The 14805-nt window shown below is 39.8% G+C and overlaps 1 protein-coding gene across 2 annotated transcripts in view; it reads left to right on the forward strand.

Annotated features, from left to right (window-relative positions):
* Positions 1-14075, forward strand: part of sorl1 (sortilin-related receptor, L(DLR class) A repeats containing) — a 73625-nt gene extending 59550 nt beyond the window's left edge. The window contains exons 32-48 of one of the 2 annotated variants that reach the window (XM_026318406.2): positions 177-353; positions 689-817; positions 1045-1171; positions 1416-1585; positions 2831-2943; positions 3717-3821; positions 4153-4219; positions 4504-4586; positions 4674-4764; positions 4891-5081; positions 5859-5978; positions 8495-8659; positions 9203-9377; positions 9838-9944; positions 10130-10322; positions 10452-10664; positions 11567-11634. In XM_026318406.2, coding sequence (XP_026174191.1) covers positions 177-353; positions 689-817; positions 1045-1171; positions 1416-1585; positions 2831-2943; positions 3717-3821; positions 4153-4219; positions 4504-4586; positions 4674-4764; positions 4891-5081; positions 5859-5978; positions 8495-8659; positions 9203-9377; positions 9838-9944; positions 10130-10322; positions 10452-10664; positions 11567-11634 — 2294 coding nt within the window. Of the gene's footprint in view, positions 1-173; positions 354-688; positions 818-1044; positions 1172-1415; positions 1586-2830; positions 2944-3716; positions 3822-4152; positions 4220-4503; positions 4587-4673; positions 4765-4890; positions 5082-5858; positions 5979-8494; positions 8660-9202; positions 9378-9837; positions 9945-10129; positions 10323-10451; positions 10665-11566 lie in introns of both variants that reach the window. The other variant, XM_026318398.1, reaches the window with a different exon arrangement.
* Positions 14076-14805: the final 730 nt, after the last annotated feature.

The raw sequence follows: 14805 nt of genomic DNA on the forward strand, positions 1-14805 counted from the left end.
TCATTGGTTGAGGTTTTTCACATATGTGCGTGCTTGAGGATGTACTGGCTGGGATGTGTCTCTTATTTGACCAAAACTCATATATATACTCAAATATATTCTACTTAGTCTGCATAAAAAGACACAATATCAAATAGCGAATTAATTCTCACACTTATATGCTTGTCTGTCAGCAGCTAATGGCTCTGTGACATTGGCTCCAGGACCCACTCAGGCCCCTCCCCCCCCACCCTTCCCTGGCCGTTGCACTTTGGGTCAGTTTCTGTGTCGCCGCCCTCCCCACTGCATCCCCGACTGGCAACGCTGTGATGGACAGCTCCACTGTCAGGATGGTTCTGATGAAGCTGACTGCCGTGAGTCTCACCTATAAACCCACATAGCAGACAAGAGTCATGTTTTTGGGTTTAACAAATACTTGCAAAATTACAGCTGCGTGTGTGTTGTGAATGTTATGAATTAAATGAAGATCAGATCAGAATTTATGACCAGTTAATAATAATAATAATAATAATAATAATAATAATAATAATAATAATAATAATTAATTAATTAATGCAGATTTAAAAAAATTTAAAAATTAAATGCAGAAGATGAGGTAATGTGAAAGGGTTCTGTTATTTTCTTCTGACACTTTTCTAGGCTTTCACATGCAGATAATGCAAGTGCACTTTTCCTGTTTGTGTTTCAGCAACCCGTGGACATCTGTCCTGTGTGAATGGGACACGTTGTTCTGATGGTGAGGCCTGTGTGCTGGACAGTGAGAGGTGTGATGGCTTTCTGGACTGCTCTGACCACAGTGATGAGGACAACTGCACCTGTAGGTCTACACTGCTTTCACCATGACAAAGTTTGCTAGAATTAGAAATGAACCACTTAACATTAAGAACACTGTAAATCATGCCTTTCAAGCTAACCACATGCTATTGTTTAAAAGCAGTTCAGTATTGCCACCTACTGGTTGTTAGCATGCACTGCTAGTGTGATAATCACTGCATGTCATGTAAAATTAAACTGAGCCGATCTTTCTCTGTCTTTTTATTCCAGCGGACAGCTTGGCCTATAAAGTCCAGAACCTCCAGTGGACACCAGACTTCTTGGGTGCCATTACTCTAACCTGGTCTCGTCCCAAAAACCTTCCCCTGGACTCATGCTATTTCCTCATCTATTACAGGTGAATTCTTCTCTGCCATCAGTCACCTAGAACTGTACACTGGCTAAGTGTAATTGGACCCATTCCTTTACTGATAAATGTGCCAGCATTGGCCCTTTTATTAAAATCAACCAGTCATATTACAGCTATACTTCACTGTAACACGGACAGCTGTGAGTACGTGAGGCTGTATGGTTCCCTGATGCCCTGCGGTATCTTATCGTGTATTTATTTATTTATTTTATTTTATTTTTTTTTCCCACAGGCTCGTGGGCACACAGCAGTGGACAATTATGGACACTCACAGCAACAAGACTAGCTATAAACTGACTGTGCTGAAACCAGACACCACTTATCAAATAAAGGTGCTCACTCAATGTCTCAGTAAGCTGCACAAGACCAATGAGTTGGTAACAGTGAGGACACCAGAGGGATGTGAGTAACACATGATTTATGTCAGAATTGCTTGTAAGAAAACACTACATTTTTACTTGTTTACTCATTTTTAATTTATAGTGATTACTATGCTACTGCTAGATTTCACTTTCAAGTTACTGCCATTTTTTAAACTCTATAAGCAAACATTTTACATTGTTTTATTAAAAGAAACAAACACATACAAAGTCCTTTGCCCACACTGCAAACGCAAAATGCACATGAAAGATTTCAATAGCTCTGGAAGAGTTATAGTTCAAATGAATATTTTAAACAAAATAATTTTTATAATTTAACATTACAGTCTGTATAGTTTGTACATTTTCACTCAGGGTACATTTGAATTCTATTTTATCAAAGTATTCAGACCCTTAGGTCAGTAACGAAACCCCTGTAGGTGCAGTTACAGCTTTGTCGTCTTGGATCAGTCTCTACAGGCTTTGTACACGTGGATTTGGGCAGTTTATCTCATTGTTCCTGCCATATCATCCCAACTTTTGAACTAGGTCACTGCACTCTGATGCAGTTTTTTTTCAAGGACTTCTTTGTATTTAGCTGCATCCATTCATTCCTCTGCTAAGAAGTCTCCCCCCACCAATGGCATGATATTACCACCACCATACTTCACTCCAGAGATGGTGTTAGCAAGTGTTGAGCAGAGCCTGGCCATGTAGTGTTCAGAGATCTCCTGGAATTGTTGTTTCATCAAACTAGAGTCCTTTAAATTCGGGTTCTCAGTTTTCAGAGGACTCCTGAAGCTCTGTTACATTGACTGCTTGATTGCTGGACACCTCTCTGACCAGAGTTCTTCATACCCAGTTATTCAATTTGTCCAGACATTCTGATGGTTCCAAACGTTCATGTCACAATGATTGAGACCACTGTGCCACTGGGAGCACACAGAGCTTTAGTAATTTTTTTTATGCCCTTGTCCTGATCTATGCCTCACCACAGTTTTATCACAGAGGTCTGGAGAGTTCCTTGGGATTCATGGCTTGATTTTATCCTGACATGCAGTGCGAATTGTTGGACTGTGTATATAAGATAAGATAAGATTTTTAGCACCAATGTGAAGGATCTCTTTTTGTAAAAGAGTCAGTTATTGACTTTTAATAGTTTTGGAAAAATTTGAAATGTTTTCACCTTTGTCATTTAGTGTTTTTGAGTCTTGATTAATGGACAGTCCATTTAAAATTATATTGACAAGAATCAAAGAGGTCTGATTAAATTCTGTGTGTGCTGTAGTACCCGACCCTCCGAGGAACCTGCAGCTGTCATGTGACAAGAGTGAAGATGGGAAGGTGGAGGTTTCCTGGAGTCCTCCTGACAAAGGACACGGCCTCGTCAGGGAATACATTGTAGGTCCTTTTTCTCTCATAAATTCTAATGACACTATCAGCATGGGTGACTGACCTGAATACCTCTGCACTGTTTGGTATTTGGATATGGTTATAACCAGTCATTATTTTATTATCTAAATTATTCCTAAACATTATAGAAGTATCACTTTCCATAAAAGTTAAAGTATTGTGATATAACAATCCTGATTTTTAACTTAACTAAGTATCTTGTGTCATAGATACATATCTGTCATTTGTAGAAAACCGAACCTCTTGCTTTCATACACATACATAAATTTGGGCAGAGGCTTCCCCATACCAACATGATGGCCATGTTATCACGTCACCAGAATAAGTAGTAGCAGGTACATGTATATCTCTGTGATATATTATGAGCCACATACAGAGCAACAACCCAGTGGGAACCTGTGCATTAAGCAGAGCTGTGTCAGGGACCAGCTGGCATTTTAACATAGCTATTAAAGTGTTTCTCATAATTGCTCTCAGGACTGGTTTTGTAGGAAGTTATTTGAATTTTATCTGTTTGTCTGTTTTCGTCTGGTATAATCTGTGGTCTCAGACTATTGATGGGTTGAAAGGGGGGGGGCAATTTCATTTTCAGTAAGCAACAAAGGTCTAATTGGTTTGATAGTCATTCTACATATAATAATATGCAGAGATGTTCTGTCACACTCTGACATTGTGACAAGCATGCACCTTTTCTGCTAGGATGTTCTAACATGTTCTTAACATGTCTTAAACTGCCATGTTGTGTGTGTGCTTCATGCCAGGTTGAATACAGTGAGCATGGAGGTCTAGATTGGACGTCACAGAGATGCACCACAACCAGCACTGTGGTGAAGGAGCTGCAACCAGACAGGATGTACTTGTTCAGGGTAAGACAAACACATACACCCCTTTTTTCAATAGTTCTGAGAACACTCATTGTGACAATGATAATACATTTCCTCTCCCCTAATCTAGTTCTGACCTTAACCCTCAAAGAGCCACTCTGTCCTCACATCGATGTTATTTGAACTACTTTTGGTCCACATAACCTTAGAAGTACACTCACAGAGTGTTCCTTTTACCACCATTTTAAAAAACTATTGTAAAATAAAATTTTGATTTTTTTAGTTTGATTTTTCACAATTACCGGTATCCAGTGGTGACATTGTCATTTTCAGTATGTATAAATGTTGATGTTGCTGAAATGATCTTTCCCAGGTGGCAGCTGTAACCAGTCGAGGTGTAGGGAACTGGACCGAGGTTAAATCCATCACACCTAAGAAAGGTAAGCTGTGTAAGCTTTACAACAGTGCCACCTACTGGTGTTTAGCAGGTGCAAATGGGAGTTAAATGATCTATTCACGTGTTGCTCTTTTCACGTGTTGATTCTACTTTGATTGATTTTTACAATGATAACCTGCAGCTAATAAAACTCAGCCTCTCCTTGGAAGGAAGGTGAGGAAAATTTAAAAAAAAAAAAAAATGTATGTGAAACATGGAGGAAGAGCAAGAAATTTTGTCCTTGTCAAAAGTTTTAATTCTACATTGTCCTTCTGTTCTCTGCTGCAGCTCTGCCTCCTCCCTCTGTGATCACTGACAGCATCACCACCAACTCCATGAGTCTTTCATTCAGTATAAACTCCCAGTATGATGTAAGTATGCCTGTTTAAAACACCTCTTAAATTTTGGTCTCTATCTATATAAGAATGACTAATGTCCTGTCCTGTTGTCTCTTCAAGGTGAAACAGTACATTGTGATTCTGTCCTGGCAGTTTGACACCCACGTCAAGGAGAGCAAGAACTACACAGTCAGAGAGGGGATTCTCAAAGGTGCACTATTTAGTATTAATGATAATAATGAGTCTTTGTCTAGGTATTGGAGCCCTCTGAGATGAAGTCAACGGCCACCCATCATCATTTCTATGTAGGTATTTGATGTTTGCTGTCTGTTTCCAGTTACAAACCTGACAGCAGGAACCATATATGAAGTGGCAGTGTGGGCTCACACCAGTATAGGAGACAGCCCCACTGCTCTATCACGTCATCAGACCACTGGCACCCAGCCAGACAGACCCCTCCTCAAAGCCAGGGCTCTGAATCAGACGGCTGTCGACTGCAGCTGGACCATCAGTGGATCCCCTGCACAGGTAAAACACACACTTCAGAGCTCCAGTCGTCATTTACATTTAATTACATATAAATGCTTAAATTAAATCAAATCAATCAAACTGTATGTGTTTACTGGGTCATGACATGAAAAGTAAATTGTACATAAATAATCTCGGCTGGGCAACCCAGAAATGCAATGCAGAATTTTATTTACAGGTCTTGGGAAGAGGAGACATCAGCCGCTACTAACATAACACACCCCTAACCGAACAGTCGGTAGTGTAGGTGCATTGTGAGTTATTGCTAAGTTTTGGCACCGAAGACAAATGCATGGAATACAATATCGTCCTTCTGCATTCATTTTGATTCTTTTTTTAAATTAAACAATTGAGTGCAATGAATCAGTGAAGTTCTCTTTCAAAGCAAAATTAATGTTACAATGAATAAAAGCAAAATAGCAGAACTGTTGTATTTTTTTAATCTTAGAATGAGCCTTTTAAATCCACATAGGGAGCAGGTCTCCTTTCATGGAGGCAGCCATGGTGCACCACCATGTTTCTACAGTAGCCCAGAATGGACAAACACTAGATAAGGAGTCACATTTTGTTTTTAAGGTGACGGACAACATACATTCCGCAATCTCACCACATAATGCTACTAAATCTTTTACATTTGATACATTTTATACCTCTTCAGGCTTGTCCGTTATAATAAAAACAACTTTGATGTTTATTGCTAAATGACTGAACCCTTTACTGAAAGCCTGTTACTAAATATGCACCTGTTTTTTTTGTGGTGTGTGTGTTTGTGTGTAGATGTATGGAGTGTTTTATGCCACCTCGTTCCTGGATCTGTACAGGAGCCCTCGCCTGGCCCACACCACTTCTCTCAGCCTCACAATCACAGTGGACAGTGATGAACAGTATCTCTTCCTGGTTAGTATTTTTGAGATTCTTCTAAAATTGTATAAAGAAGTGACTTTGTGTTTTTTTTTTTTAAATTATTTATTTATTAATTATTGGGGTTTTTTGTATCTGTATATGTAGATGTGGAAATTTTGTGTTCATTTTTCAATTGTTTTATTCATTTGAATCTCATATTTTTATAACATACTGGTAAAACAAGGAAGAAAAGAAAATAGGGACAGTATGACGGGAGGGCTTGCCATATATTGCTATGTACTGAATATGTGCTTTATTTGTAGAAATCTGATGGACCATATCATGCATATACCCTATGTTAAAAATATTGCTGATAACACAAATTCTTTTGCTAATTCTGCTAACAAAGAAATCACTGGCGCCTGCTGTGCATATCCTAAATCTGCTGGGCCCCATGACAGGTGACACCATTCTCTAACCCTAACCTATCCTCCCACCGAGCTGACAAACTTGAAAGCTGCTTTTAATTCCTACCCTCAGCAGAGCAAACAGTAAATGCTCAGAGTGACCCAGCTTCTGTGTTGTATCTGCTTAGGCTAAGCAGCAGTGTGCTGTTCTGGGTGTCATCTGAACCCCACAACCCACTTAGTAATCCAGCTGCTATCCCTACTTTAAAGTGTTCATGCTAGTCCTACTAGAAGTTACTGTTCCTTCAGAAAAATGGAGCTCTCTTATGTAGTATATCTTTAAAGTGTTCTTGACCTCTATCTTCACCCAAGCAAAGAGCAGATAAATGAGAGCATGACCCACCCTTACATTTGCAGCGTATTTGCTTGGGTAAGGCTACAGCAGCTGGAAGACTCCACTTCATCTTGGTTATCTACCAAAGAAAGCAGCCAGACATCATCTGCTAATTCATCTTAGAAAGCAACACACCTCATGCTTCTGTTTAAGGCTGCTTGCGAACAGACTACAAACTCTGCACTTAGCTACCTTAGTCACTCACTTTCTTCTAAGCCACAGTGATTCACTGGAATGGACTGCAGTGTTGGCCATATTTTTTACTGCCTGCTTTAGGCTTCAGCCACTTACACGCAACTCAATTAATAGAAAAACTGAGCAACAACAAAATCCCTACAGCCTAGCTCCACAGGTTGGACCTTAGGTTTCCACCCACACCCTTCTGCCTCTGCTGCCAGCTCTGTATATCTAAGCCTCTTCCTTTCACAGGCCATTTCTACTGCATCCTCCCATGCTATTGTCAGATCCATAGCTCACTTTGCTAAGGTTTTAGGAAGATGGTGGAAATGGTATTCCTACTGTACTTGCCTACATCTCCCACAGTTCCCTCTAGCTTAGATTCTACTTTTCTACTTTTCATTGACCCTGCTTGGCCTGAGAGACTGCTCTTTCACATGTAGCAGCCTTTTCTTGGCTCCTTAAACTCCTCTACAAAACAGCTTCCTCCTGTCAGTCACTGTGCATGCTTTGACATGCTCAGACCAAACCCACTCTATCCATGCTGTACCTGCCCTATGATGCTCAGACCAAACCCACTCCATCCATGCTGTACCTGCCCTATGATGTCTTTGTGCTTAATTTCAGCCTGTGCCTGTAAAACTGCCTCCCTTAGGTTTCACTTTCTCCCTGCTGAGTGTTGATGATGTACTTTAAATTGCTATATTCCTACATTCTAACAGCATCTTCCAGTCTTGCTCTTGCTCATTTAAACTCCTGTGTTGAACTGGTTATTAGGGGTGCCAAAATCCCTTTCACATACAGGATCACATTGCTGAGGCAGCTGGTGCTCCCAGCCACTTTCTCATGTAAGAGCTATAGATTCACTCTTACTGCTTTACCTTTGGAACAGGTACATCCTTTTGTACTTAACAACTATGGCAGCAGACCAAACTGCAGGTATCACAATTTGAATTTGATTGGGCGGCCCGATGCCTCTATGCTCTTATTACCATCCACTGTCTGCTGTCATGTAATAATGAAAAATAACCTTCACAAGTTCCCATAGACCAGTGACATTTTAAAACTCCTTGTTCCTGTCCTAATAAGGAACAGCAGCAAGGCATTACCATTTTTATTTATTTTCAACAGCAAAGCCTTTGGAATGCTTCACACAATATAAAGATAAAGTGCTAATGTTATATAAAACTTAAAATAAATGCTCTGTAGTTTTGATTAATAAAGGAGTTAGAGCATTAATCATCAAAATAATTTACAGTATATAGAGAGAAGGGGATCATGGGATACTGAGTTCAAGCCCAGCATTATAATAAAAAGCTTTTTGTAGACACTTTTAGTTGGCATGCTTTCCATACATGCAAGCATCCAATTTATTAATAGTAGGCTAACTGTACAGTATATAGGTGTTCTATTTCTAGACTACAGCTTAAAACTTTATGCAATACCATATACAGGGATGCCTTATTGAGAGAGGAAGTCTGAGTGGGTGATTGAGGGCAGCACTGATCAATTTTTATTCACTGATGATTTGTGTCGTGTCATTGGTTCATTACTGAATGATCTCAAATCGCATTTTTTGTCTTTGTCTTCAGGTGCGTGTAGTCTCTCCCTTCGTGGGTCCACCCTCTGACTATGCTGTGGTGAAAATGATTCCCAATGAGAGGCTGCCACCCAGGAACCTCCATCGTGTGCGAGTAGACAAAACACAGGCCACGCTGAAATGGCAGCCGCCCTATGATGCCCCAAACACACCTCTGGTACAACACTGTTTCATGTTACTGTGACATGAATGCATAGTGCATGCATAGTGCATGCATGCATGCATAGTGAGAAACATTAGGAGTATAATCTGTTGAGTGTGTTATGATACCAGCTAGAGTGGGGTGGAAAAAATAATTTCCTCTGCAGAATCAGTTATGCAAATGCTGATATTCAAACCTGTACTGACAGGTGCTGTTAATTCAGCAGCAGTGCATTTCATGGGATACCTATCAGCTCTTAAATCTAACAGACTGTTGTGTCTGTTGTGTGTTTTATTGTATGTGCAAGAAAATTTGTACTTACAAAACATGTACTGCTTAATGTAGCATTTAATACATTGAACTTAACTAATAAAGGGAATATACCAATATGCAATATAATCATTTGTCTGAATGGGAAGACAAACTGTTTTTCAGTGTACCAGACGTCATTAAACCCTGTCATCTGCTATTTAGATGTACAAATTGTTTGTAACCTTTATTTACTTACTTTTCAGATGTTGGTATGTAATGTATGTTTGTGTCTTCCTGCATCTGTAGACATATGCGATCCATGTGCGAGACGTGATCCGTAAGGTGGAGCGTGATTACAAGCTGACCACGCAGAACAACACAGTGGAGTACCTGCTGAAAGGCTTGGAGCCTGGAGGACGATACAGCATCTCTGTCCGCCTACGTAACATGAGCAAGGAGGCCAGCTTCACCCTGAGCACAGGTTACACACACAGTACTCCACTGGATATTTTTGATTTTTCATTTTGTTTGTTTAGAACTACACCACATGCGACTTGTCAACATGGCCATGAAGTTTCAGCTATTACTGAAACATCTAAAAAATCAGATCAGAACAGATTTAGAACTTCACAAATACCCTATACCTGTTAATACCTGTTTAATGTGTAATTGCATGCATGGTTATTGTTACTTAAACTGCAGACTGGTTATGGTTTTGTAACTGCTGCAGCACATCATGGCACAGTATGTTGTATTTGTAACTGTGCTACAGATTCATGTAATTTACTGTTAAGGCATTAAATCCCCCAGTACTTAAGTATAACCAGTGCCCAGAACTGCTGCTTTCTTAACAATAACATACTTAGACTACACAACACATGTATGCACTGTGTCCTTACAAAGAAATATTTAGCCTAAGGAAGCTTTTCCCCCTGCTGCAGTTCCACTTCCAGCTCCTGAGGCCCTGAAGATTTTAACAGAAAAAGATCATGTGTTCCTCTTCTGGAAGAGTCTGGCTGTCAAAGAGAAGGGCTTCAATGAGAACAGGGTGAGACAACACTGACTAATATCTTGCATTTTACAGAGTTACAACCTTTTCTACCACCCTCCTAAGCGGTTTCCTTAAAGCACTCTATTTTTGTACAATAATCTGCAAGTACAGTAGTCGAAAGTGTGTTAAAGAAGCTCAGCTTCTGTGCATCTGTGCTGTTATTCTTCTTGTGCTGTTTACAGGGGTATGAAGTGCATGTATATGACAGTGTGACCAACCAAACAGTCTACCTGGGAAACACCACAGAGACTTACTTCCGCATCAACAGCTTGATGATGGCACACAACTACACATTCTCTGTGCAGGCCCGATGCCTGATCAACGGTCAGCTGTGTGGGGAACCTGCTCTACTGCTCTATAACCAGTTGACTGCAGGTACAGGAGCATTTACATTTTTGTTGAAATGTAAGATGCAGCAAAAAATTGCGTTCACAGATGCTGTAAATGATGAACACAGGCATGATTTTTCATTTATGCTGGAAATGTTCCTTTCCACTTGTTCAGGTGCCAGTGATGCCTCCGGCAACGAGGGCCACTCAGGGGACATGGCAGCAGTGGTGGTCCCCATCCTCTTCCTTCTGCTACTCGGAGTGTGTGGTGGCCTGGTGGCACTTTACCTCCGACACCGCCGACTGCAAAATAATTTTACAGCGTTTGCCAACTCCCATTACAACTCTCGCCTGGGCTCTGCCATCTTCTCCTCTGGGGATGAACTGGGTAAGAAACTGTGTTCTTTTTTTTCTTTTTGCATGGATGTTTATGGGCTTGGACCTTCCAGGTATTGTTGAGGAGAAACTCTCTTGACACTGCAGTGATCAGTTAGTGTTCAGGGCCTACACGTGGTTCTTTCACTTGACTGGGCACTTTAAGGAGAACACATTACACAACTAAGTGGCAAATGGTGGGAGACCAGTTTGGGTTTCATTTACTTGTTTTAGAATTAGAAACCTCCTGTGGCTGCTCAGGTTAAGAAAAAAATCAACTCAACATCGAATTGGAGAATTAGGTCTTCCTACCAGAGGGGAATAGAAGTAAATTATTCAAATAGAAACAAAAAGTGGAAGATCTCATGAAGAGGTGAACCCCCATGTGTTCCTTTTCATCTGTGTGTTTTATAGATCTGCATATCTAAGAAATGCTGCTTTCTGAAACTAGACAAGCCAAATGATTTTGATTTATGGCACTAATTTCCATACAGTCATTGTTAATCTGAATCACAATTCACATCATGGCTCTGATTTATGATGTTGCTCATCTGTCTGTGTAATTAAAGCACCATAGATTCTCAGTAAAAATGCCTTAATATACTGTGCAAATTAGAGGTGTAGCATCGAGAACTGTTGCATTGATGGGTTTTTGTCATCTGTGGGAAGCAAAACAAGCTATAAACACAACATTTGACATAACGTTATGTGAAGTTGTTACAATTAATATGTTAGCAGTGTTATGTGTTATTATCCAGCAGAGGCATTACAATATATACTTGTAGTTTTGTTTTTGTCAATTCAATTTATGTCAATAGAAGTGTAAAATTCCTAGCCGCTAGATGCAGCGAGCAACTCCCACAGTGAAGATATTTTTGTAAAATTTCCTCTTTTCTCTCTCCTCTTCTTCTCCAGGTGATGATGATGAAGATGCTCCCATGATTAGCGGTTTCTCGGACGACGTTCCCATGGTCATCGCGTAGCAACCTATCCCTCCATTACCTATTCCGCGCTCTCCCCTTCTCTTCTTCTGCTCCTCTTTAAACCCCATCACTCCCATCAGTGGCGTGGTATGATGGAGTGAAGGGCTGAAACAGGCTGAAACTTTGCCGCCATCCAATAGGATAAATGAAGAAAAATGGAAAAGTGTAAAGAGAGAGAGCTATTTTTCAAATATACAATGCACTTTTTTGGATGCGCAATAACTTATTTTTTATAATGTTAAACAGACACTGAAGCAAACTGTGAAGGATTTTAGTTTGAGGAGCGCACCAGGGAAAGAGAGGTCCTATTTGTAACGCAAACTCACTATCCATAGCTGCAGTTCATTGCTTAAAATAAGCATCCAGAGACTGGAATATAGACAGCTAAAAAACACACATACTGTACACACACTGAAAAGAAAATCACAAACAAACATCTATAGATATATGCTATACACAAAATGTACAAATAAAAATTATTGGAGCTGTAATAGTTTCATATTTTGGTTATACTATACAGTGTGTACTATAGCAGTATACTGTATGTAAAACTGGTACCCAGTGTGAGAGATTTGGAAGTTTAGCTTTTCAGAGTCTGAATTGTTTGCATCTTTGGTCACCAGTGTGGAAACTGTTGGTTCTTATAAACATGCTAACAATGTCTTTGACACACAGCTCAACCAAACAGATCAGTGACTGGATTGATCAGTGGCACTGTGTAGTGTCCCCCATAGGTACTTTTATTTTCCACCACCAGCACACTGCTGTATGTCTGTAGAGGCAACACATGTACCATAGTACAAGAATATTTCTGTCTTTGAGGGGAAAAGAAACCCTTATAGCATTGCAGAGGTCCGAATTATTTGTAAATACTGGCTTTTAATATGTCTTCTCCTTTTAATGCTGCACCATATTGTTATGTAAAATGTCTTTTTGTTTTAGAATTCAGGACCACAGCTTTTCATCCCAAGCATTTTGCATTTTAGTCGCAGAGGAAGTGTGTTTGGGGTTCTCAGGGAATTGTGTCGGAGCAGACATCAGTGCAGCAACACCATCACTACCATGGCTTAAGTAGCACTGTCTATCTAGTCTTTGAAGAGGCACTGGATCAGCTGTGAGATTAATGGCTGGCAGCAAACTAATAGCTAATGGGCTAACAACAGAACTTCAAAAATAGGATTCAAGATTTTATTTTCCTCTCTACCTTGACTTTTTATAAATGTGCTTGTACTCAAATCCCGAACAAATAAAACTAAAACTGAAGGACAAGATTCTTAGAGGGACATGAGCGGAAACATACTTTTTTTTAAGGACAGTGAGGATATTAGCTGTAATCTCACTGTTGCACATCTATAAATGTGTCAACGCAAAAAATTTTTTCAGTAGCCCTTGTCAGCGTGAGCCATTTAAACTGATGGTGTTCTGCTCTATGACTTTGTTTTTGTTTTATTTGTCAAGATGTCTTCATGAATGTATTTTTTTTATCTGTATGTTTTAAGGTATTGTCCCAGCTCATTATGCTACATTCACCACATGTGAAGTTATTGCACACTCTCTGGTTTCGTCTTTGCTACAGTGAGTTTGCAACGCACTCATTCCACTGTGGCCAATGTTGGTACCCTGTAGACCAGTGTCTGCAGGCAGATTTCAGCTGTTATAACCTTCAAAAGCCCAAATTATCAACTCAGAGCAACAAACCTTTTCTTTGTCAGATAATGCTCAGATACTTCCTGCATCCTAACTCTTTCAACCCATTCTTCCCATGATCATTAAACGGTGTCTGTACTGAAATTTAATGTTTCTTCAAGACTTCATCTTGACTTCACACAGCTCTATACCCTGACCACCATATACTTTATTCTGTTTCTAGCCTTAAATGCAGACTTTTCTGGCATTGATGCTGTTTTTTGCTCTGTGGAGTTTCTCTTTGGTGTTACGCCACATAATGCCTTATTAGAACGCAGTGGGTTTCTGTGTTGTTTGTATGATAGAACACATGCATGCATACACAATGGTGCACACACACATACACATAATCTACCCATACACAAGGCTAAGGAGGCTGAAGAGGTTTCTGTTTGGGCATTTGATTAATTTTGTCACAACACTGCTCCTTTCTGTGTCAGCTGCTGTAAGCTGGCCACTTAGTCTCTTTTTAGTCAGGTTTTACACAGATACAAAGTATAATTACTGTTTTTTTTTTTTTTTTTTTATGTGACTGTTTGCTCCCCACTTATCTTAATGTCAACTCTTGTCAAATAATTTACTTCAAAATGTGAGGTGTTTGGCACAGTTTAGTCATGTTGGCCCTGGCTATGTTTTAAGATGTTAATGTCTTGCTTGCTTATCTTGGAGGTTGCAAGAAAAATTAAATGTTTGGAGAAGCAGTGTGAGGTGTTTTCAAAATCACTTATACTGAAATAAACTTGCTGAAAATGAAACTCTCTCATACTTCTTTATGCAGCAAAGGAACAATGTTTTAGTGTTGGTGAAAGATCTATAAATAACATAAACAGTCTTGTTTGAAGAATAAGTAAGTGCAGCTAGCATAAATATTTGTCAATTTTTTTTTTTCTTTAAAATTTGTTTTTCTTATTTCACTGTACATTTGTCATTTATTTTGATGCAAAAATCGTTTCTGCAAAATTCTAAACTTTGATTTGAAAATAACAAAAAGCATTTTGACAGCTGTCCTGGAGAATGTTATTTTGCCATGTACAGCTGTGGCCAGCACTTATCAGCCCAACAGTTTTGTGACTGACTCTGGGGACTAGTTGGGTGTTGCTTGACGTGGGTTGGATGGGTTTGAATGGTTGTTGAGAAGTGAATCTTTGTTTCAAGGTGGATATCAGGGTCTGTAGATAAACAGCCCCCATCCTCTCCCTGGTCAGGAACAGGATGGGGCCACTGCAGCACCCACACAGAGCACACTATTGAATAAAATGAACAAACTCATAAAAAGTTATTTGCTTCCCACTTGAGCCATCACAAGACATCCATATAAACCTTGTGTTGTAACTGATCATTGTTGAAGCTGAAACTGGGCTGTTTTTGGCTCATTGTACCTCTCAGGTTGCTGAGGAAGAGAGATCCACATGGACAACAATATTTGCTGAACTCAGTCAACAACAGAGCTTTTGTCTGCGTTAGAGACAGCCACCAGGGGGCTCT

The sequence above is a fragment of the Mastacembelus armatus genome, chromosome 13, assembly GCF_900324485.2.
Source record: "Mastacembelus armatus chromosome 13, fMasArm1.2, whole genome shotgun sequence".
Taxonomy (NCBI): domain Eukaryota; kingdom Metazoa; phylum Chordata; class Actinopteri; order Synbranchiformes; family Mastacembelidae; genus Mastacembelus; species Mastacembelus armatus.